The sequence below is a fragment of the Geotrypetes seraphini genome, chromosome 4 (genome assembly GCF_902459505.1).
Source record: "Geotrypetes seraphini chromosome 4, aGeoSer1.1, whole genome shotgun sequence".
In the NCBI taxonomy this organism is placed as follows: Eukaryota; Metazoa; Chordata; class Amphibia; order Gymnophiona; family Dermophiidae; genus Geotrypetes; species Geotrypetes seraphini.
Window position 1 is genome coordinate 99329229 of NC_047087.1, and position 25607 is coordinate 99354835.

At 45.1% G+C, this 25607-nt stretch overlaps 1 protein-coding gene across 12 annotated transcripts in view; it reads left to right on the top strand.

The window, feature by feature from the left end:
- Positions 1-25607, top strand: part of ST3GAL6 (ST3 beta-galactoside alpha-2,3-sialyltransferase 6) — a 235045-nt gene that overhangs the window by 135589 nt on the left and 73849 nt on the right. For 10 of the 12 annotated variants that reach the window (XR_004539149.1, XM_033941153.1, XM_033941154.1 and 7 more), the window contains 2 exons: positions 4640-4714; positions 18298-18401. Coding sequence is in view for 11 of the 12 variants with exons in the window: in XM_033941153.1 (XP_033797044.1) it covers positions 4640-4714; positions 18298-18401 (179 nt within the window). In the remaining variant the exon portion in view is untranslated. Of the gene's footprint in view, positions 1-4639; positions 4727-17471; positions 18144-18297; positions 18402-25607 lie in introns of those variants that run through there. The other 2 variants (XM_033941159.1, XM_033941160.1) reach the window with 2 other exon arrangements.

A 25607-nucleotide genomic window follows, 5' to 3' on the forward strand; every position in this document is an offset into this window, starting at 1 on the left:
CAAACTGATTCTTCCAGGCAGCATAGTCTGTCCAGGCATTCTTCTCAATGGAGATCTTCCTCTTGAGACCAGCGAGCCTGCGCGCCTCATTCACCAGCAACTCAAGGCTCTTTGAGGCTCCATATGCTTATATCAAGGCATTCCTAGTGTACCCTCATCAACTCCAAACATCTGGTTCCCATAAATCAAAACCTACTTCTCCGAGGCATGATCCAGGGCATTTGGTTTCTCAGCCTCCTCATGGATCTCCAGCACACTCTTCTAAATGAAAACACTCGATTACTTCGCCTCCTTCACAAAGTGGAGGCTCTTCTGTGACCTTGACTTTGGATCCTGATCTTCAATTCCAGTACTCCAGCAAGGCTTCACCTTTTTCTATGGCACCCAGGTCTTGTTCTTCTCCTCAGGAAGTACAGACATCATATGAGTAAAGATCTTCATATTGATTTGGAATCTGATTCTAAGTATACAGCTGAATATTTGGAGGAATTGGAGATGCCACAGCCTTCTAAGGATTCTTTGCGGCTACCTATGAATGGCATCCTTTGCCAGACTTTTAAGAGAAATCTGGAAACCACATATTCCATCCCAGCGGACCCATACAAGCAAAAATGGAATCTCGTTACAGGATGGTACATTGTAAGGGGTTTGAGAAACCACAACTCTCTCATCAATCTCTGGTGGTTGAATCTTCTTTAAAAAAGACTAACCCGGCTAAGGTCTATGCAACTGTTCCCCCAGGTCGAGAGGGAAGGACCATGGACAAATTTGGTTGTCGTCTATATCAAATTTCATGATGACGAATAGAATTTTGAATTATAACTTTGTTTTTACATTTTATCTAAAGCATTGGATTAAGACCTTGCCTTCTTTTTTTCACAGATTTACCAAAACATTGTTTGCCTGAGTTTCAACACTTATACCACACTCTGTCCCAGCTTTGAATGCACATGGTCCAATCAGCATACAATGCATTCAAGATGTTATCATGGGTCACTGCATTTTCTGTTGCTATGAGGCGTCTGGCTTGGCTGCGGATTGTAGACATGGACCCCCAATCTCCAGGATCGTCTCGCCAACATACCCTGTCAAGGGAACGAGCTGTTTGACGAGTCCATTGAGGCAGCCACAAAACGCTTGTCTGAGCACGAAAAGTCTTTTGCCTCTCTCATCGGACCCTTGGCTGCTAAGGGTTGTAAGCCAGCCTTGTCTTATCAGAGTTGTTATCCTCAAAAGTTAACACCGGCCTATTCCAGACCATCTCCTAGGAAACAGTCGCAACAGCAGCGTCAACGCAAACCCCAGGCTCTGGCTGTGACCAAGCCAATGCAGCCTTTTTGACAATCTCACACAGAGCATAACATCAGTCTTTCTGCTTCTGTCTTCCCCTCTTCCCATCGGAAGTTGTCTCCATCATTTTCATCAATGATGGGAGGTGATCACTTCGGATCTTTGGGTGCTTTCCATCCTCAGAGAGGGTTACTCTCTTCAATTCCATCAAATTCCACCAGATTACCCTCTAAGAGAGTGTCCTTCCAATTCCTCGCAGACCCCCCTTCTTCTCCAGGAAGTACAAGCTCTGCTAGCTCTCAAAGCCATCGAGCCAGTTTCTTTGGAGCAGCAGAGTACGGGGTTTTACTCCTGTTATTTTCTTGTCCCGAAGAAGACGGGAGGTCTGCTACCCATATTGAATCTCAGAGTTCTCAACAAATTTCTCATCAAAGAAAAGTTTCAGATGCTCTCTTTGGCATCATTGTATCCCCTTCTGGATCACAAAGATTGGTTATGCTGTCTGGATCTCAAGGATGCTTACACTCACATACCCATTCAGCCAGCCTCCCAAAGATTCCTCAGATTTCAGGTGGGAAATCATCATTATCAATACAGAGTGCTACCTTTCGGTCTGATATAATCTCCCAGAGTTTTCACCAAGGGCCTGATAGTGGTAGCAGCAGCTTTGCGCAGGCATGGTCTCCAGGTATTCCCATACCTGAATGATTCAACGTCTCAGGGGGTTACTGTAGCGACTCAGCGGACTATTTGGCTCCTGCAAAGTTTGGGATTCGAAATCAACTTTCCCAAATCTCAATTACAACCTGACTGTCCAGTTTATTGGAACTGTCCTGGACACTGTACAACTCGGAGCATTCCTTCCTCAACAACGTCAGGATACCCTCATACAACTTTGTCAACAAGTGTCTACCCTTGCTTCACTCTCAGCAAGGCAAATGATGGTTCTCCTAGGTCACATGGCCTCTACAGTTCACGTGACTCCTTTTGTCAGACTTCACCTCAGAATTCCTCAGTGGACCCTGGCTTCTCAAAGGGCGCAGGCTTTCGACCCGTTCTCTCAGTATATTACAGTGACTCCTCTTCAGCGCTTTCTTCCAATCTTTCCAGAGGTTTGCTGTTTCAAACGCCTACTCACCAGAAGGTCCTAACAACAGATTCCTCGACCTATGCTTGGGGGGACTCATCTCAACGGTCTCCGTCCACCGCAGAACGTCGACATCACATAAATCTGTTAGAACTCAGAGCGATCTTCAATGTTCTCAAAGCTTTTCAGTATCTTATTCATGATCAAGTCATGCTCATCTGTACAGACAATCAGGTCGCCATGTACTACATTAACAAGCTAGGGGGTATATGGTCTCTTCCCCTTTGCCAAGAAGCTCAAAAGATTTGGACTTGGGCAATTCATCAAAACACCTTTCTAAAAGCTGTCTACATTCAGGGAGAGCAAAATGCAATGGCGGACAAATTGAGTCGTCTTCTGCAACCTCATGAATGGAAACTCAATTCTTTGTCACTCTGACTCATTTTTTCTCAGTGAGGGACTCCTCAAATAGACCTGTTTTCATCTCCCCACAACAACAAACTACCTCAGTCTTGCTCCAGGATCTACTCTCCTCACCGCCTGGAGGCAGATGTTTTTCTCGTGGAATGGACCAATAAATTCCTATATGCGTTTCCGCCATTTCCTCTGATTCTCAAGACACTCGCCAAACTCAAACACGAACATACCACCATGATTCTGATAGCTCCTCTGTGGCCCAGACAACCTTGGTTTTCCCTTCTATTTCAACTCAGCAGCAGGGAGCCACTACGTCTGCCAATTTTTCCATCTCTGCTTACACAGAGTCACTGTTTTCTTCTTCATCCCAATCTGCAATTGCTATATCTGACAGCTTGGTACCTCTCAACATGACTTCACACTTTCAGTTTTCTCAACCTGTCAAGGATATTTTAGATGCTTCCAGAAAACCTACCATCAGACAGAAGTGGACTAGGTTTTCTGTTTGGTGCAATCTTCATCACAAGGAGCCTCAATCCACCTCCTTGTCTTCAGTTTTGGATTACCTTCTCTGTTTATCACAATCTGGCCTCAAATCAACCTCCATTAGAGTTCATCTTAGTGTAATTGCTGGTTTTCATCAACCATTGGAAGGGAAACCCTTATCTGCTCATTCTGTGGTTTCCAGATTTATGAAAGGACTTTTCAATGTCAAACTACCTCTTAAACCACCTCCAGTATTATGGGATCTCAATATCGTTCTTGCTAAAATGATAAAGCCTCAATTTGAACCAATGTCTGCGGCTCATCTCAAATATCTCACTTGGAAAGTAGTCTTTCTCATCGCTCTCACGTCTGCTCGCAGAGTCAGTGAACTACAAGCTTTAGTAGCAGACCCACCTTTCACAGTTTTCCATAACGACAAGGTGGTACTCCGCACTCATCCAAAGTTCTTACCAAAAGTTGTTACAGAATTTCATTTCAACCAATCCATTGTACTTACATTGTTTTTTCCAAAGCCTCATTCTCACCCTAGAGAAACAGCTCTTCATATTCTGGACTGCAAACGTGCTTTGGCATTGTTATAACACATTAGGGTAATATTTGAGCTCCTTAAATGTTTCTATTTGACATGATTGTTTAACACATTGGGGTAATATTTGAGCTCCTTAAGTGTTTCTATTTGGCATGATTGTTTTGCTGTTTTGCTTGATCAATGGCAATGTTAACATGCTAGTTATGATTTCAGAGATAAACAGAGTTGAAGTTTGTGGAGTTACCCCATACCCCTCCTTCACATGTGTTTCTGTATGGGGATATTGCCTGCTTTGGTACAAACTGAAGGGGGCAGCAGAACCCTCAAGTGAAGGAGGAGGGATTCTAAAGCTGGAGTGGATTCCTTCTGTATGGCTCGTGAGCATAGGGATATTGCCCGTCTGTCCAGAATGATGCACTTATCGACTAGAAAAGATATCAGCAAAGTAAAAACCTAATCTTTTTCCAGAGCTCTGCCAACATTGTCCCATATATGGTCACTAGGTATTGCTATTGCACAATGATTATGATTTCCTGTTTCCCCCATCCTCCCCACCCAGGGGCTATGAATGTTGTCTCTAATGTCCCACTGACACAGGGAGTGGGAAACCTAAGCTGAGAATTAGTCTTATGTCCTTCACATGGCAGTGAAAAACACTTTGCACGTAGCAGGCCCCCATGTTATGTTTTGTCTTTTATTTTGCAAGCTATCTTAAGAAACAAATGTCAGATACACAAACAGTTCATGATTTCATTACCCATTCAACTGTCTGTGTTCAGTTGATTATTTTCATTAATTATTTCTTTTAGGGTGCCAACAGTAAATGTGGAAAAGATCCAAGTAATAGAAACGTGCTTCAATCAAAACTTTAGATTTCTATTGAAGTAAGTATCAAGGTAAGATGTATTTTCAGTATAGTAGGTGAGACGTTCTAGACCAGTGGTCTCAAACTCAAACCCTTTGCAGGGCCACATATTGTATTTGTAGGTACTTTGAGGTCCTAAGAAAAAATAGTTAATGTCTTATTAAAGGAGGGGCATAATTGAAAGGAACATCTAAGTCCGTTTTCGCCCAAATCGCAAGTCGTCCAAAGTAAAATAGCTTAGGACACATTTTCGAAAAATATGTCCAAATATTTTTTCGTTTCGAAAATCGTCTAAATATACCTCCTGCTGATCTGATCGTCCAAGTCACTAAATCGTCCAGCTTTATACCACATTTTCGTCCAAATCAAAAATGCCTAGAACAAGCCCTGTTGGATGTGGGAGGGTTCTGCAAAGTGATGGACTGAACACCCAGACATGGCACCTAAATAGTGGGGCACCTTACAGGGCACTGCTGTGAACTTCACAAAAAGTGGTGCCATGTCATCATCTCACTACAGCTCCCTTATAGGTCATGATGAGCCCCCCCAAACCACCTCCAGAATCCCCTAGACCCACTTATCTACCACCCCAATAGCCCTTATGGCTGCAGGAGCCACTTATATGCCAGTACAAAAGGGTTTTGGGGGTGTAAAGGGGAGTGCACATGTTTCAGTATCAATGCAGTGATTACAGGGGCTTATGGGCATGGGGCCTCCTCTCCATGGGTCCCTAACTCACCCCCTAAACGGCTTAAGATGCCTCTGTGCAGGTCGACTAGGCTTTCCTATGCCGGGCTGCCAGGTGATGATGGTCTGGAAGCTGAATTTTAAAGGTGTGATTATGATTTTTATGGGGTTGGGGGTCGGGGGTCAGTGATCACTGGGGTAGTATGTGGGGGTCTGTAGTTTCTGTCTGCAGTGCTTATCTGGTGACTTTAGGTGGGTTTTTGTGACTTAGACCATGTTTTAAATGGTCTGTCACAACGTCCAAGTTCCGTCTATGCTGTGCTGTATAACTTTTACATGCAGTACGACTAAGTCTAAGCCGACCTATGTCCCGGCCAACTCCGAACCTTGACACTCCTCCTGAAATGCCCCGTTTAGTTATGGTCGTTCAGCAGCACTATGATGGCCTAGGTTGTTTAGAAATATGTCCAAAACCTGGTTTTATTATTTGCACGTGGATGTTTTTGTCTGATGATCGTCCAAGTGCCGACTTAGGCTGGTTTTTGGACGTTTTTCTCTTTCAATTATGAGCCCCTTAATGTCTTACTAAAGAAATGACAATTTTGAATGAGGTAAAACTCTTTATAGTTTATAAATCTTTCCTTTTGGCTAAGTCTTAATAATAATATTGTAATTTATAGCTAAAAAGACATATGATCAAGAAATTGTTTTATTTTACTTTTGTGATTATGATAAACATACCGAGGGCCTCAAACTAGTACCTGGCGGGCCGCATGTGGCCCCCGGGCTGTGAGTTTGAGACCACTGTTCTAGACAGATGGGTTATTTTCCCATAGCCACATGCTGCTGCAGCAGAAGGAATCCACTCCAGATTTTTCGCTCTGCCTCTGCTGAACTTCACTGGGTTCTCTAGCTCCACCTTTCCTTCTGCAAGTTTGCCTGCAGGAGTGTGTGTTCTCTCCCCATTTTATTATTTTTGTTCGGTGTAATTTCATCCCTTTAACTGGAATTTTGGTGCTTGGAGCAATTTCAAAGCTCTGCCTGCTTGAAAATACACAGACTTTGGTCTGCAACTGACAGGCCGATCCTACTAGGTACCTGTTAGCTAGCCTGCATAGTTTTCTCTGGAGCTCATGGCTGTCCCTGACATGGTCTCACCTACTGTTAAGCAGGAGTTGAGCGCCGGCTGTTGGGCGACCTTAGGAGACTCAGCATTGTTTTACAGGGTGCGGGCTGCATCTTTGCGTGTCCGCCCGTCCTGGTGCGCATCTGTTGGTCTGCAGGGCTGGAGGTATAGTCATGCATATGAGTCTAACTGGCAGCCCGAAGATCAACTATGGAGAAGCATTCCCAGCATTGTATGGCAGTGAGAGAGCTGAGGCATGCTGCAGCACAGATCTTCTGTCAGGCACAGTGAGTACACAAGCTGACAGTCTGTGAGAGGAATCATGAGAGTTTGGAAAAGTGGGGTTTTGAGTGTTTCTGAATGTTCCCCTTCCTGAAAAATCCTAAAATCACCATTTTTGGAGTTTAGGAATTGTGAAAAATATTGTGATTTTGGTGTGAATTTTTTGACGGTAGCCATCTTGGATTTTTAGCAATCTGGTTTTTTTTTTTCTAAAGCTCCCTGCTTCTTCAAACGTTTGCCTAGAAATTTCAAAAATTTTGCCTAGAAATTTGTTAGGATAGAGTCCTTGGGCTCTCCTCTGGTAGATTCTTGCCAGGATTACACAAATTTAGCACTTTTAGAGCATCCTTGCACCATATGTTATGTGGCTCCAGGGGAGGGGGGAGCTGCAGCATCTAGTTTAGCCTCTCCCCTGACTAACTAGCCCAGTGGGGCGACCTTCATTGCTTTTGGGGCTCATCAAGGCTGGTAATTCTGTTTGCCAGGCTGTGGACCCTCCACAGCCTTTAGAAATGGAAATGCAAGACATTGAAGGATGACTTACACCCAAGGAGCTGGACACTTTCTAAATTTATGAAATTTTTATGGTCTGAGTTTCAGAACAAGTGTTCTCCCTGTGAGCAGTCCCAATCTGCCTCTGCAGCATCTCTTAGTGGCGTTGTGCCTTTGGGCACATCCTTGCCTCAGCCTGCTGCTGCTTTCAGGCTGCCTGACACTGATCTGAGGGATCCTGATGCAAATGTTTCGCTTACTGATCCCATGTTTGCAGGTAGAGCGCTTCCCAGATTAGGAGATCAGGGACTGTGTGCTGGATCTGCGGATTCCTCTGGGGTCTTGGATCCTGGGGATGATCCTACTGTCTTGCACTTATTTAAGTTTGCAGCTCTGCCAGATCTTATTTCTGAGTCCTTGCAGGAATTGAACTTAGTCACTCGGCCAGCTCCATCCACTTCTTCCTCCTGGCTTTGTGGTATGCGCTCACAGTCTGCTACCTTTCCCTGGCACCCTGATATGAACGTTCTGTTCTCAGAGCAGTTTGACTCTCTGGAGAGTGCTCTGAAAATTGCTAGAGCTATGTCATGCTTCTATTCCTTGGCATAGGAGTGTCAGTGGCTTTTGGGTCAGCCCAAGGTGGTGCAGATGACTAAGTGCCCCTCTCCCCAGTGAGGGTGGTGTAGTGTTAAAGGATATGCAGGACCGCCATGTAATGTGTTCCTCAGGAAACTCTTTGACATGGCTGGCTTTAGGCATCAAAGCTGTTTCAGCAACGTCTGGAGAGTGAGGCGGTGGATCCTCCTCCTCAATTTCTTTTGGCTGGTACAGATTATAGTATATGACCTTATGCAAGTTTTGGCAAAGGTGTTGGCATACTCCATCTCTGCTCGCAGAATGCTTTGGATCGGACAGTGGACTGGTGATTTCACTTCCAAGGCTACTTTGGTTAGACTGCCTTTTAAGGGGCAGTTATTGTTTGGCAAAGATCTGGACGACCATATGGATTCTGTGATGGACTGTCACCCTAAGACTCTGCCTAATAGCAGACCCATACCCTCCAGCGGTTCTGGTCGTTCTAATTTTCATGGCTTATGGTGATCCCGTCCGTATGCAAGTGCCACTTCGCAGAAATTTTTGCAGGGCTCCCGACACCAGTATGCTGGCTACAGATGATCTCAGCCTTCCACCTCCCGTTCTGTGCCCTCTGCCAAAAAAGCACAATGATGCCAGGCCGGGGGGAGGCCCCTCTTCAGATAGGGAGCTGGCTCTCAGCATTTCTTCCTGTCTGGATGTGCATTACATCCGACCAGTGGGACATTATTCAGTTAGGCTACAAGCTGGAATTTGCCCTGCCTCTGACAGATTGGTTTGTGAACTCTTCTACAGGTCGCCTGGACAAAGCACTCAAGGTTCAAGCCACCATTCAGTGCTTTCTGGATATTCAAGCTGTAGAGCCAGTGCTGCCCGAACACCCGGGCTCAGGCAGATACTGTATATACTTTATCATGCCAAAGAAAGGCTCAGAAAATTGGAGGCCTATTCTAGATCTTCAGCATGTGAATGCGGTTCTCATGGTTCCACACTGTCGAATGCAGACCATTCGGTCATTGCAGCAGTGGCCTCAGGAGAGTTTCTTACCTCTCTGTATCTCATGGAGGTCTACTTGCACATTCTCATTTTCCAGCCCACCGCAAATTTGTGCAGTTTCATGTTTTGGAACATCATTACCAATTCTTGGCTCTGTCTTTTGGGCTGAAGACAGTGCCCCAGACCTTTACCAAGGTGATGGTTGTCATGGTGGCTTACCTGCGAAAGATGGGTCTCTAAGTTCACCCTTACTTAGATGACTGGCTGATCAGAACTCCGTCATTGAATGCGGTTTTCCTCTTAGGTGTACTTTTCATCGTCATAATTCTGTATTCACTTCTATATCTGCAGTACTGGACTTCTACATTCATCCAATTTAGGCCTCAGACCACTTTGATTCGAGTTCATCTCAGTGCTCTCAATGCTTTTTACAGCTCAGTTGATGGTAGGCATCTAACTGCTCATCCTGTTTTGTACAGATTCATTAATGGACCTTTTCAAGGTCAAACCACCTCCAGCAGTTTGGAATCTCAATGTTGTTTTCTCTAGACTTATGAAGTCTTCTTTTCAACCAGTGTTTTCATTTTGTATGAAATACCTCACTTGGACAGTGGTTTTTTTCTCATCTCTCTTACCTCTGTTCAAAGAATGAGTGAACTTCAAGCACTGGTGCCGGATATGCCGCTCACAGTGTTTCATCATGATAAAGTTGTGCTTTGCACCCATTCAAAGTTCCTTCCAGAAGTACTCATGGAATTCATCTAAATCCCTCTACCGTACTTTTAGTGTTCTCTCCTAAGATTCATTCCCCTTCTGAAGAAACTGCTCTTCATACTCTCGTTTCAAACGAGCCTGGAATTCCTTCTTACAGATAATTCAGCCATATAGAACAGTGTTTCTCAACTTCTTCAAGCCAAGTACCCCGTAAGCCTAACAAATACCAACCGAGTTCCCCAGTCCAAGCTCCACCTCTCCCTCTCTCTCTCTCTCTCATTGTCCATCTGTCTTGAGAGATCAAGGCATCTCTCCCATCCCCTCTACTGCCACATCCAACATTTCTTCCTCTCTCATCCCCCAGATCACGTGCAACATTTTTCACCACTGCCCACCAGCCTCATGCCCATTTCTATCACCCCTCTCCAACATCATGCCACATCTCTCCCTCCATCACTATTTCCAACATTCCTCCCCTTCAATCTGCCCCTCTGGTCCCTCTCCTCCACCATATCCAATATTTTTCCTTCTCATCCTTCTATTCCCCATGCATCTCTACCTCACTCCTCTCTCTATGCCCAATTTTCCTTTCCCCATGTGCACCATCTCTCACTCACACACTCATGCCCAACAATTCTCTTTCTATTCCCTCCCTCCTATGTCCCAAGTTAGTATCCCCTTCCTCCCTCCCTTATGTGTCCCATGACCATGCCCCCTCTCTCCCTTCTGTGTCGAGTTTTAAGTTGTATGCTGAGGATCCCTGCCTGCCCACCCACCCCTGCTGAAGCCACTGCCGAGGATCCTTCCCTCCCTGCCTGCCTGCCCGGCCAACCGCACCCTCCCCCCCGAAGCTGACCCAGTTACTTGTTGGAGCTGCACTCGGTCCCTCCATGCAGGGACAGCGTGAGCAGCGATTCACACACTGCAAGTGACTGGCCCACAAGCCTTCCCTCTGATGTCAACTCTGGGTCAGCTACTTACATGCAGTGTTTGAGTTTCTGCCTGCACGTCCCTGCATGGAATTCGCTGGGGACGGAGGCAGTAAGTGTGACTCCAACAAGTAACTGGATCGGCTTTGGGGAGGAGGTGCAGACAGCAGGGAGGGATCCCTGGCAGCGTCTTCAGCCGGGGGAGAGGGGGGCAGGCGGGCGGGCAGGCAGAGATTCCCAACGGCAGCGGTTTCTACTGATGAGCAGGGAATATCCTCCACGTCAGCCAGGCTTTGTACCCCCTAAGGGTACGCATACCATGTGTTGAGAAACACTGATATAGAGCATCTCCTCAACTTTCATCTCCTTTGATCCTAATAAGTTAGGACGTCCTGTATCTAAGAGAAATATATCTACAGGGTTAATGGTTTGTATCATTAACGGTTTCTCTTATGCTCAGGATGGGCTGCAACTGGGAGTAACGTCACAGCCCACAAGATCTGAGCTATGGCAGCTTCTCATGCTTAACTCTTATTGATGGAATCTGTAAAGCTGCTACTTGGTCCTCAGTTCATCTATACACATCTCACTACTGTCTGGAATCTTATTCCAGATGGGATGATCACTTCGGCCAAGCAGTTTTGCAAAATTTATTTTATTTATTTATTTTTAAAATTTCTATACCATTTAAAACTCAACAGTTTACATAATTTACATACACAGAGTTATAAAAAACATAATTAGACAAACAAATAATCTTCAGAGAACATATTTTCAAAATAACACCAAAGGCTTATACAAAGTGTCATGAATGATTCATCAACAACACTAAAAAAAATTATTGACTTAATAAAGGTATCTACAAATAATTTCGTCTTGAGTACTTTTCTAGAACTACCCTTTTCATTGCATTTTCGTATTTGACCCACAAGGGAGTTCCATATTTCAACTCCTGCACAGCAGAATGTTATTTTACTAGTCTCCACAAGCTTCGGGTTAGCATTTGTTTTCAGCAGAGCTAAATTCTCATGATCTATTTGGTAAATAATTAGGCATGCTGTTCTAGAACTAGTCAGGCATGGTTCCATACAAAAAATTGATGGCAAATCATTACTGCTTTATATTGTATTCTGAAAACAACTGGTAACCAGTGCAATTGTTGGAGATATGGTGAAATGTGATCATAGTTCAATAATCCCATTATCAATCATGCTGCTGCATTTTGAGCAACCTGCAATTCCCTACAGCCAACCTACCCTCCATCCCATCTGAGTCTTAGGAGTCCTACAAGTGAGAATATGCTGCTTGCTAGTCCTTACCGTAACAGGTGTTATCCAGGGACAGCAGGCAGATATTCTCACAACCTACACACCTCCCCTGGTTGGCTTCTTAACTTGCTTCCGGAACTGAGGTGTTGCGAGCCTGCGTTGGGTGGGATGGCACTCGCGCATGTGTGGTACGGGCAATTTGCCAGCTTTAAGTTCTTAAAGTGGCGATGCACTTCTAAAGCTGTCCGTACCAGGGCTCCATGGATGACATCATCCACATATGAGAATATCTGCCTTCTGTCCCTGGATAACAACTGTTACGGTAAGTAACTGTGCTGTCTGCGCAGGAGTTGCAGCATTCAGCTGAGCACCCATCCAGACCTCCTTACTCAGGGTGCAGTGTCCATGGAGGATCTGTGTCACTTTGCTCTTACGACATGGCTCTTGAGTGCGTAGCCTTGGAGCACAAAGGATATTCTGCTATGGTTGTTGATACTCTTCTCAAGTCTAAGAAGTCGTTCATTGTTTCAGCTTAAGCTAAGGCTTGGAAGGCCTTCCAATATTGGTGCGCCCATGACCAGGTGGACCCTTATTCAGCTTCGATCTCACTGATTCTCGCCTTTCTTCAGGCTGGTCTGGATAAAGGCCTCACTGTGGCTTCTCTTCGGGTCGAGGTGGCTGGGCACCCGGGAGCATTGGTCCACGTTGGTGTCTCATCCTGATGTTGTTAGATTTCTGAAGACGGCTCTTTGTGCAGACTGTCAGTTATGCAGCCTTTCCCTTCCTGGGACCTTAACCTGGTGCTGTCTAGCCTTACCAAGCCTCCTTTTGAGTTCCTTCAAGATGCTTCCCTCTTGGACTTGACACTCAAGACCGTTTTTCTGGTTGCCATTTCATCGGTGCAACGTGTGTCGGAACTACAGGCTCTGTCTTGCAGAGAACCTTTCCTCCATATTTCGGAGACTAGAGTTTCCTTTCAGATGGTTCCATCTTTCCTGCCAAAGGTGGTTTCAGCTTTTCATGTTAATCAGAAAGTGCGTTTGCCTGCCTTTCAGCCTACTGATTCCAGGACACAAGATTGCCTGTTGAAGAAACTGGATGTGCACAGAGTTCTTCTGCTTTATCTGGAAGTCACTGACGAGTTTCATTTCTCTGACCATTTATTTGCACTGACTCATTAAGTTAAGCGGGGCGCTCCCGCTTCCAAGGCCAGGTAGATCTGTAAGGCCATTTTGTAAGCCTACATTCTTTCTGGGAAACAATCCCCTGTTTCCCTCAAGGTATATTCTACCAGGAGTGTGGCTTCTTCGTGGGCTAAAACTAGATCTGTCTCCCCTGAGGAGATTTGCAGGGTGGCAACATGGTCTTCTCTTCAAAAATTTGCCAAGTTCTACAGAGTGGATGTAGTGGCAAGATAGGACTCTGATTTTGGGTCCTTGGTCTTAAGGGCCGGTGCAGCAAGCCTGCCATAGCTTTTTAGGGACTGCTTTTGTACATCCCATCTGTCTAGAATGTCTCGCCTATTTCACTGGAAAAAGTGATTATGTACTTACTCTGGTAAGCTCTTTTATCCCAGGACAAGCAGGCAGCCTATTCTCACATATGGGTGATGCCATCCATGGAGCTCGGATGCGGACAGCCTCACAAGCAGACTTGCTTGTAGAAGCGTAGAAGTTTCGAGTCAGCTGCACTCCACATACGCGAGTGCCTTCCCGCTCAGCGCAGGGCGAGTCTCCTCAGTTCTCAGTTTTCCGTGGAGCCGAGAAGTCCGTCTTTGACACTAAGCGCAAAACTTCGTTACTTCATGCTTTCTCTCACCGCGGTTTGTGTTCTTTTTCATCGTAAATCGCTGCTTTTCTTTATTTTCTTTCAGTTTAAAAAAAATTTTAAAAAAGACTTAATTTTTTTCTTCGTTCAACTGGCGGGGCAGGCCGCTCGGCCGCAGCCTGTGGGCTTCAACTTCGCTGTGGCTATTTTCTCTCCTATGTCCCGGCCAGCAACGGGCTTCAAGAAGCGTAGCCAGTGCCAGCGTGCAATTTTCCTCATGGACCCACACCATTGGTACCTCAAGTGCCTTGGGCCTGACCATAATCCTAAGTCGTGCGAGCACTGTGCTACTCTTCAACCTCAAGCCCTTAATCGTCGTCAGATTTTAGTGGAGAAATTTTCGGGATGGACTCTTCAGTCATACTCTCGAGCGTTGCCTCGGCCCCATCTTCCACCGAGGGTCCTCCTGTTTCCACGACTCCGACCTCGAGCCTCATCAGACCTTCCTCTCTGACCTTGAGTAAACCTTCTGTCTCTTCCCCTGAGCTTCCCTCAGGTCAGATATCTAAGCAGAAGGTTCCGGCGGTGGTCCTCAAGCTTTCCAAGACTTCTAATTCGAAGCACATCTCCACTGCCACCTTGGAGCCTATAGCCTCAGCAAGTGGTCCGGTTTCAGACACGGATCCATCTTTGCTGGCTTCTCTCCAGATTATGTTAGAGCAGCAGTTTGTTCAATTACTGACCAAATTTGGGCCGACGCTGTCTTCTCTAATCCAGCCTGGGGAATCAGCAGTCTCCCACGAGGTCAAGCCTCTGCCTATGCCTCGAGCTGAACCTTTACACTCTATGCAAGGAGCAGAGTCTTTGCGAGTGTCTGGTCTGGCACCTACACACTCTATGCAAAGAGCAGAGTCTTTGCGAGTGTCTGGTCTGGCATCTACGCACTCTATGCAAGGAGTAGATTCTTTGCAAGTGCCTCACCAGGGATCCTCACACTCCATACAAGGAGCAGAGTCTTTGGGAGTGCTTCGAGATTTCGCCATCAAACTTCCTGAGTTTCTATCTACTGCTTCTAGCCCTATCCATTCACCATAGCATTGCCTACTTCCATCTCTAGGGCGAAGTCTCCTCGATCCTCGAGACCTGCTTCCACACACCACTCTCGTCGTCGATTGAGGCCTTCACCAAGGCATCCATCCAGGCATAGGTCTTCTTCCAAAGAGCAACCTTCTTCGTCTAGGCCTCATTCCAGACCTTCCAGCTCTTCCAGATCACCAGCTCCTCGATCGAGGTCTCTGCTTCCAGACCTCGAGGACTCAGCTGCTTCCATTGCCTCATCCAAGTCTCCATATTCTTTTGATGGTCATTTCTCCAGAGAGGCTTCCCCTCCGACCCAGGCTGCCTCGAGGTCATCGAGTCCCTCTTGGGGCAAGGCGTTGGTGGATCAGCTGTCTTTCTCTGCTTTTCTTCGCCAGATGGCTGATGACCTAGAACTTCAATTAGATGCTGGTTCTAAGTACTCTAAGTATCTCGAGGTCATGCATCTCCCTCAACCTCCTGCAGAGTCACTTTAGCTTCCTCTTCACAAGCTTTTGTCACAGACTTTCACACGCTGCCTGGAGACCATTATACTATTCCTGCTGTTCCAGGCAAATTGGACTCCAGGTATAGAACTCTGCATTGTAAAGGATTTGAGAATTCGCAGTTGTCTCACCAATCCCTTCTTATGGAGTCCTCCTTAAAAAGATCCCATCCTTCCAGAGTCTATGCTACTGTTCCTCCTGGAAGGGAGGGGAAATCTATGGACAAGTTTGGACGTCATCTTTATCAAAATGCTATGATGTCCTCCAAATTCTGCTCTAGGATATATTTTCCTCATCACCTCAAGGCAGATGCTTTTCTACTGGAATGGACAAATTGTTTTCTGTATGCTTTCCCTCCATTCCCTTTCATTCTCAAAAATGAACAAATAAATAAATAAATAAATAAACTTCAAGTATTAATGGCATATCCACCATTTACAGTGTTCCACCATGACAAAGTTGTGCTTCACACCCTTTTGAAGTTCTTACCAAAAGTTGTCACTAAATTTCATCTCAATCAATCGATTGTACTTCCAGTGTTTTTTCTAAGCCTCATTCGCATCCAGGAAAAACTGCTCTTCACACTCTGGATTGCAAGCGGGCTTTGGCCTATAATCTCGACAGAACAAAGCTGCATAGGATATCTCCTCAACTTTTATCTCCTTTGATCCTAACAAGTTGGGGCATCCTGTTTCCAAAAGAACAATTTCCAACTGGTTGGCTGCTTGCATATTGTTCTGTTATGCTCAGGCTGGGCTGCAGCTGGAGAGTCGGGTCACAGCCCATAAAGTTCAAGCTATGGCAGCATCAGTAGCTTTTCTTCGCTCTACTCCTATTGATGAAATCTGCAAAGCTACTACTTGGTCCTTGGTTCATACATTCACATTACTGTCTGTAATCTTTTTCCAGACAGGATGGACACTTTGGCCAGTCAGTATTACAAAATTTATTTTCCTAGAAGGCCAACACTCCCACCATCCCATTCTGGTTAGCTTGGAGGTCACTCACATATGAGAATATGCTGCCTACTTGTCCTGGGATAATGCACAGTTACTCACCATAACAGGTGTTATGCAGGGACAGCAAGCAGATATTCTCACAACCCTCCCACCTCCCCTGGTTGACTTCTTAACTGGTTTACTGAACTGAGGGACCACGCTCCTACGTCAGGCGGGAAGGCACTCACTTATGCACGGTGCAGACTATCGCACACTTTCTAATTTTCTTAAAGTAGCGATGCACTTTTAAAGTGTCCGTACCGGTGCTCCGTGGATGATGTCACCTACAGGTCAGAAGGTACTATGAAACTGACCTCTATGAAGGAAAATATTGTCCAATATATTAAATTTAGAACAGCAATGATATCCATGACAGGAGTGAAATTGTGGAACCATCTTCCCGGCATCCTGAGGACCTGTTCTGACTGGTTAAAGTTCAGAAAAATGTTAAAGACCGAACTATATGATGAGGCCTTTTTCTGATTTTGTGCGTCAAGTTAGTCAGGATATCTTGAATTGTGATTAAGATGTTTTAATGTAGCATAGTTTGCTAATATATTGCATCCCCAGTTTTATGAGGGATACTGCTAATATGTGATTGTGCTGTAATTGAAGATGTTTTTAATGTATTTTGTCTGGAACTATTGTGACTGTTTTATTGTTAACCGCTTAGGTATAGGCGGTCTATAAATTTTAGAAATAAATAAATTAAATAAATAAATATCTGCCTGCTGTCCCTGGATAACACCTTTTACGGTAAGTAACTGTGCGTTTCCTGTACAGAACAGAAACTCAGGATGACAAGATCTATTCCTTCAGGAAAAGATGGGGGTATTTTTTAATAGCGATATATCCCATCTGTGGAATTCACCTAACCATTTGTGCATATTCAGATGATAGTGCCTGTAATGAGACTTAGGTAAAGGAGAGCAGATGCAAAAACAAAAAGAAACCTTGACCTAATAAAAAAACTAACTCACTATTAGAATGAAACAAACTAACTAGTACTTACTACTTATACATTTTAGCGCAACAGAAATATCAGTCTTGACCAACGGGTATTTACCCTCCTTTACTGCAAAGTCTGTAGAGAGCCTAATTTAGATATTCTTCATTTTCTCCTCCTCTCACTCTGGGCTTTGCTAGATTTCCTCAGTCTTACTTTGTACAGTGAAGTTGTAGGAGCTTCTGCTCGCATTTATTTTCTTTATTTTGGGGGCCTTTCTCCCTTAAGCAAGGCTTTTGGTGCTGCAGACTCAGCCAGATACAGACTGTCAGGGAAAAGGTCTGTAGTCTGTAGCCTGTAGCCTGTAGTCACATGCTTTGCATGATTCCTGTATGGCCAGCCTGCATTAACAGACTGGAGATTCAGGAACTGTTCCCTTGGGAGCATGCTCACCCCAGGTTTTGTCCACAGTGGGTTTGAGCGCAGACTGTGTGGCTTCTGTAGCAGTTTGTACCAGGATTGGGGCTGACTGCATTCCTCCCCTCACAAATCATAGGGCTCCAGTGGGGATCTGAGGGTCTGGTCCCTCGGGGAGACTGGATGGCAGTCCGAAGAAACAAGACAGTTTTCCTTTGTCAGGCTTGTCTGAGGCAGAAATCTTCTCATACTTTCTGACTAGAGGTTAGCAGCTCTTACATAGCATGGCATGGCCCAGCCTATGGGAATTTCGAGGGAGGAGGGGGTGTCCTTAAAAGTTAATTTTAAAGGTTTCTGAGGTTAGGGACAGGATCCCCCCTCCAAAAACCCCTTCCTTGAAATTATGAGCAGATTAGACTTATTGGTCGGGGAGTGTCCCCGTACCCCTCTCTCTTTTGTCTTTGTTCTCTACAGATATTCCTAGCTGCTTTGAGACTAACTGAATCCTGAGCGGGCAGGGCCGAGGTAAGAGGGATGAAGCTCAAGTCTCTGAAATTTGAGGCTTTCTACAAAATCCTGGCGGGTATACGGAATTAACCCAATCGTCCCGGAATAAAGTATGGATTTACAAGAAAGAAGATTAGCAAAGGTAAGAACCTAATCTTTCATTATTTATTTAATAATAATATTAGAACGTTTAATTTATTTAATAATTAGAATATTTAAGACACTTTCACCCAGGTGTAATATATACTTGTTTCTCAATAGTATGTCTGAAGTGCTGTTTGTGCTTTTTTTTGCAGTATGTCTGATGTAGAGCCATTCTTATGCTATGGCAATTTTCAGCAGCAGAGTGTTTTATATGGCAATAATAAGTTTGACTTGCCGTACGGAATCCGAAAAGGAGGTTAGTATTATTAGATTACCAGATAATTTAAACTGTTTGTCTAGAAATGGTCAAATGACTGGTTTCACATTTTAAGCAAGGTTAAAATGTGTTTTTAAGTAATCTGAACTTTTGTGGTTCCTTTCTGCTTTCTTTTCTCTCATCTGCATCAATCGTCTTTTTTTTATACCTGGTAAATGCCCATTGTTTATATATATCTATGAATATCCATCCTTCTGAATACTTACTAATATCTTCAGAAATTCTCCACATAACATTTCTCTTAATATACACCCCAACAAGAACAAACTATTCTTCTGTTAATCTCATAATGAAGCTGATTTCTTCAGTTTGCTGCTAAGTTCCCAAACCTGCTAGTCTTGGTGACTTCAATCTTGCTAGCATTACAGGCCCAAACAATTTTCAAACCCTATTTCTTGAAACAATGCAAGATTTACCGTAGGTTTTAGCTAACTTGTCTCAGTCCCAATTCATATGCTGGGTAATACTCTTGACATGGTATTTGTATCAAAAACCTTATCTCAAACATGGAAGATCAAAGAGATAATCCCAGTCAGCTGGTCAGACCACTTTTTCATCCACTGTGAATCTATTCAAGCCAAGAAGATGAAAGAAACTATTCGGTCCACCCCCGTAAAGATCTGCAAAATTAAAGAGAACATCACAGATTCAAATCACAAATGTCATCCAAGCTCTCACTTCCTCATTCAATTATTTGGCTCTTCCATCACCCAGCATCACAACTCGGTTAAATCTTCTATCTGAGCTCACAAAGTCTATCCTTAAAACCAAATGGGTTCCCTTTAGTTACAAACTTAGAAATAGCTGGATTCACCAAGGCTTATCTCTTAAAAAGACAACTGAAACATCTGGAATGCAGATGGAGTTAAAATCCAATGGAGGATTTGTCTTAAATGCAGATTGTCACACTAAATACAGGAGAAACCACCTTCACAAACATGAAAGCAGAAAACAAACAACGAAGGTGACTGATCGATGTTCAATTTCTTTTATTCAATAAAATGACTTTCTTTTTTTTTTACCACAATCCATTTTAATGTTCACTTGTCCTTCTTTCGGTGCCTCTCTTTAAACAAGCATTCATGTATAAGTTTTTTACACATGTAATCTTTGCATGTGGAGCACTACATATTTATACACATAAATATTATACTAGTAGTATATAATACCACATTAGATTTCATATGTAGTTTTATTAAAATAAATATATATGCTTTTTGTTTCATTCTTTTTTCCTTTTTTTTCTTCCCTTTTTCCTCCTTTTTCTTTATCTTGTTCCATTTTTTCACATAATGGTCTCCAGGCAGCGTGTGAAAGTCTGTGACAAATCAATAAACATAAAAGTACATAGGTATAATCTTAAAACATCTTTAAGCGCAATGTGGTTCATCCACATTGCGCTTAAAGATGTTTTAAGATTATACCTATGTACTTTTATGTTTATTGATTTGTCAATCAGAACCCAGGTGTAAATCTCCTATACAATATCATTAGTCCTTAATAAGATGATACGTATTTGGAATATCTATTTTTATTATTATTTTTATCTTTTTTTGATATGTGAATCATGTATTTTTGTACATGAGTGACAAAATGACAGAAAAAGTTAAACAACGCTACTGCATTAAATTTTGTGAAAAGCTTAGCGATTCCCAAGTGGAAACGATCCACAAGATTCAACAGGCCTTCGGGGATGAAGCAATGGTCCAACCGCTTCAGAGATGGCCGCACATCAGTGGAGAGTGAAGCATGTTCTGGTAGGCCCTCAACATCTAGAAAAGAGATCGTCATTGACCAAGTGAAGACCCTGGTAATGCAGAATCATCAAATCACAATCAGAGAATTTACAGACGAGGCGAGCATCAGCGTTGGATCCGTTCATTCCATTTTGACTCCAGTAGCATGGTTCATCATGAGTACGCACCACATGGCACAACCATCACCAAGGGATATTACCAAGAGGTTCTGCGTTGCCTTCATAACGCCGTGAAATGCAAACGGCTGGACCTGTGAGCAGTGGGCAATTGGCAGCTCCATCACGATAACGAACCTGCCCATTCTTCACATTTGATAAGGAGTTTCATGGCCAAACACAACACACCTGTGATTCCTCAGGTTCCCTACTCTCCCGACATGGCTCCGTGTGAGTTCTGGCTTTTTCCCAAGCTGAAAATGCCCCTGAAAGGGACCAGATTTCAGTCAAGAGAAGACATCATGCAGAATGCGATGGACCAGTTGCTAGCAATCTCAAAAGAGGCGTTCCAGCTCTGCTTCTGACAGTGGCATAACCGTTGGAAGAAGTGTGTGGCAGCTCAAGGGAACTATTTTGAAGGAGATTAGTATAAGATTGTTGTATCTGAATACGAGTATTTTTTATGAATAAAGATCTGATACTCTTTGAACAGCTGTCGTATGATCTAAATCAGTAGAATGCGCACCATTCAATTCTTTGCTTAAGGCCCTTCCAGACTGTGTCCAAAAAGAATATGTAACGCTGCTCAACTGGTATAGTCTTCTTTTGATATTGCCTCTCCGCTGTGTTAAAGGTGTATGCTCCAGCACAAAACACCGAAATTCTTCAAAAGAATGTTGCCATTCACAACAATAGTATGTGAGAACATCTACTTGTTTTTTGTGCAGGAGCAGGGGGAGAGCCTGCAATCACAGGTGGCAGCCCTTATGAACAAACTGGAGGACACTGAGAACCGCCAGTGCTGCAACAATTTGAGGGTTGTGGGGCTCCTGGAGCAACAGAATACCAGCGACCTCTGAGTTCTTCCAGTCTTGGTTGCCGGAACACCTAGGCTTGGCGACCTCGGTGACGACCTTTATATGTGAACGGGCGCACAGGCTGGGCACCAACTCTAGGACTGCTCCTAAGCCTAGAGCGGTTATAGCCCGTTATGTCAACTGGCGGGAGAAAGAAATGCTATTAAAAGCTTACCGCTCAGCTGGCAGTCTCATGTATGAAGGAAACCGGCTGCTCCTGTTCAGTGATTATTCAGCACATGTCTCTTCCCAGAGGCGGGAAATGGCGCCCATCTGCACCTCTTTACACCGTAAAGACAGGTGGTTTGCCTTGGTTTATCCTGCTAGCCTGCGGATCTGGTGGGAGGGCAAGGTGCATACTCTCAAATCTAAAGTGGAAGCGCAACGGTTCTTGGATACCATCAACGCTGCTGGTGCCCCTGTAGAACACAGAGAGGATCTTGCAGAATGAGGCTGGCTATGGTATGGCGCTCTGAGCTGGAGTCGGGGGCATTGCTGTTATCCTTGATTTTTGTGCCGCTTTCCTGTGGCTTGTTGACTTTTCTGGATTGATGGTGCAGCCCAGCCCTCCTCCCATGCCACTTCTTTGCTCTGGAGGCCTTTTAAGCTCTGTGGTCTGCATTCCGGATGCCTTGCTTTGACGGTTCCAGCAGGCCCCTGCCCAACTACCTGCTGGGGAACGGCTGAGCGGGGAGGCCATGCGTTTCCACCTGACCGGAGGATCTGGGGGCAAGGACCTGTTGCCACTCTTGGTGTACCTGCAGTTTGGTGTCCTGCATCCCCGGAGGGCCATATTTGGTATACTGTTATGGAGTTTTCTGCTATCTTGTGAGACTTGGGTTGTGGATACCCCGGATCCATGACCTCTATTTACCTTGCGGGATTTTCTTTTTTTCTTGTTCTGGTTTTCTTTTTTTTCTTGTTTGGGATTGTGGTGGTATCCCGGGAGAGTTTTCTCTGAGGTGGGGGTGGGGGGAGGAAGGGGAGGAGGGTTGGATGAGGTTATGTTTGGTAGGTGTGAGTGGTATGACTGGAGGGGTGTATGGCTGTGGAAGGGGTGGTGGGATGCGGAGAAGTGTGTTGGGAGTGCCCCGTTATCCACATTCGTTCTGTCGTTCTGGACTTGGGTGGTGAGGGGGTTGCTTCTTGTCTGTTCTGCAGAGGACTTGCTTAGGGCGGGGAAGGGGGTTTAGCTGGGACGCCCCCTTTCTCTCAGTCTATGTTTCAGGGATCCACGTTTACCCATCAAGCACTGTTTTTGAAAATGATTAAGCTTTGAATCTCCACGTACAACATGGATGGGATCCACTCTCCCATTAAGCGAAAGAAACTATTGAATTGGTTCAAAAAACATCACATTGATATCACCTATCTCCAGGAAACCCACCTCTCCACAGTGGAGCATGCCAAACTGCGCAGGGAATGGGTGGGAAAAGTTTGCTCCTCATTCTTTAACTCCAGAAGGAGAGGAGTGGCAATCTTGTTTCATAAACACCTGCCGTTACATATACATAAAGTCCTGCAAGATAAGGAAGGAAGATATGTGATGGTCTTGGGGGAATTGTGGGGTCAGAAATGGCTGTTTTGTAACCTTTATGCACCCAATGTGTATAGTCACAGCCAGTGTTCCCTCTAAGCGGGCGGGTGTTGTGAGCAAACTTTTTTCACTGTGAGCTAAAAATATCGGGCGCCAGCAAGTTATGAGCCAAATAAATATGTTGTCAAGGCATCAGGCCAGCTTAAGTTCCAGGCCAGTTATGGAACTGAATTTAAGATTTGTAGGTTCATGGGGACATACTCTAGTCCGTATAGTGTAACAGGAAAATTTACAAAGGGAAACTCTCTAAGGCAGTGTTCTTCAACCTTTTTACACCTATGGACCGGCGGAAATAAAATAATTATTTCGTGGACCGGCAAACTACTAAGACTGAAATTTTTTTTTAAAAACCATCGCCGCCCCGTCCCCGCAAGCTCGGTCCCAAAAACCATCTGATCCCATCCGCACAAGCCTCAAATAGTTATAATTTTATATTGAACATATTTTATTAAAGTATAAAAAGAAACAATATTCTATACAATTGTCATTTTATAAATACAAATAATACAGGGCAAAATCAACAAAACCCCTGTCTCCCCTCCCCTTCACATATATCCCCTCTACTATCAAGAAAACTGAATAAGCCAAATTATTACAGAATGCTACACAAATATCAAGTAACAGAATATCACAGTCACACATGACAGGAATGGTGTTAGGGGAGTGGAACTAGGGCAACTGCCCCCTGGTCAGAGAGAGCCCTAAGCCAGCTGGAAGCTAAAGAAGCACTGCCATCTCTCCTCCTGCCCCCCCCACCCCCCAATTTGGTCTAGCATCCATCATCTTCCTTCTGTTCCCCTCATGGTCTGGCATCTCTATCCTTCCCTCCCCCCTGTGGTTTTTAGCATATCTCTCTTCTCATTTCCTCCACTCAGATCTGATCATTCTCTACTCTCTCTTCCCTTTTCTTCTCTGGTCTTCCTTCTCTATTTTCTGCCTCCATCTAAATTAAATTCTTTCTTACTATTTAGTCCCGTTTCTCTCTTTTCACTGTGTCTACACACAGCTTGTCACCCCTTTCCCTCACCCCTCCATTATCTTACTATTTTCTTCCCCCTTTATTTATCTCCTCCTTCCATCCAGTATGTGTTCTTTCCCCACTTCCATTCAGCATCTGCTCTCCCCTCTCAACTGACATCCATCTGCCTTCTGCTCTCTCTCCCTTCTTCTCACTTCCATCATCTGTCCCCTTCTCTCTCTCATCTCCTCCATTCCATCATCTGCTCCTTCTCTCTCCCCCCCTCCAACTTCCATTATCTGCCCCCTTCCCCTTACCTTTGCGGGTCACTTTCTTTCCCCTGAGGTGGCTCATGTCAGAGGGGAAGTCTTGGCCGAGCAGAACCGCTTGCAAGGAACAGTGGAACTTACTTGATTGATGTCGATGCTGGGGCCCGTTGCCGTTTGAAGAAGAAAAAAAAAAAAGGTGGAAAAAAGGGACCTGCAAAGGCGAGAGGAAGGGAAACCTTCAGGACAGCTGCTCTTTGCCCTCCTTCAGTGGGCCAAGAATCCAGACCAGCAGCGGCAGCTCTGTATATTTTTAACTTCGGCACAGAGCTGCCCCTAATCAATAGTTTAGCGCGGTTTCATGAAGCAGCTTCGTGGCCTTTGCTAGGCCGGCCCACATCGCATCATCGAAGCGGGCCGGCATAGCAAAGGCCCCGAAGCTGCCTCATGAAACCGCGCTAAACTATTGATTAGGGGCAGCTCTGTGCCGAAGTTAAAAATATACAGAGCTGCCGCTGCTGGTCTGGAGGTGCGGAGACAAGGCAGGAGGCAAACGCGGTGGAAGGCAGGAGTCCCGGCGAAGGCAGGAGTCCCGGCACAGCGACTGCAACAGGAAGTTGCAAGTCAGCTGACGCCGGCCTTTCGTTGCGGCGGGGACCGAATCCTTCGCGGACCGGCAAGATTTTGTTTGCGGACCGGCACCGGTCCGCCGGTTGAAGAACTGTGCTCTACACTGTGTGCGCTGTGACGAGAAACTTGTGCGCTGCGAGGTAATATTTTGTGCGCAAGCGCACGCCAGCGCAGCTTAGCGGGAACACTGGTTCACTTCACAGCTTTTTTTCAGAGTACCAGCTCCTTGTGGGGGGTGACTTCAACATAACAGCAAATCCGACTGTGGATTGTAGACCTGCTAAACCATATCTGGGGGATCATGGAGTCAAGGGGGGGTCAATTTTTTTTTTTCTGACCATTTGCATCTGCTAGATCTGTGGAGGACTCTGCACCCTACTGAACACACCTATACATTTTATTCCCACCCTCACCAGGTATACGCTCGCTTGGATTATCTTCTGGCATCTCTGCTCCTGCGGGTGGAAGGCATTTCCGTTGAAGAAGTTCCCTTATCAGATCATTCCTCGATGATAATGTCAGTTCGGTTCATGGAGGAGCCTTCGCAGCGAGGTTGGCAGTTTCCGAGTCCTCTTTATCGGGACCTGGAGTTCCATCGGTTCCTCAGAGACCAATGGCTGGAGTGCTGTCGCAACAATAAGACGCCTGACATTGACCCTGTGCTCTTCTGGGAGGCTTCCAAGGCAGTGATTCGGGGCTTCATCATTACTTACGTGGCCAATAGACGGAAGCGGCAGGATGAGGATCTCTTGTGGTTATCCCAGGAGCTGTGCCGGAGACAAGTCGTTACGCTCTCTGAGGAAGACAAAGTTCGTCTGTGGGACATGCATCATCAGGTGAACACCATCCTGAGCCAGCGAGCTGCCCAGGATATTTATTTCCAACGTTATAAGTTGTATAGGTGAGGAGGGAAATCGGGACGGCTTCTGGCTAATCTGGTGCGTCCATCACGGAAGCATCAGGTA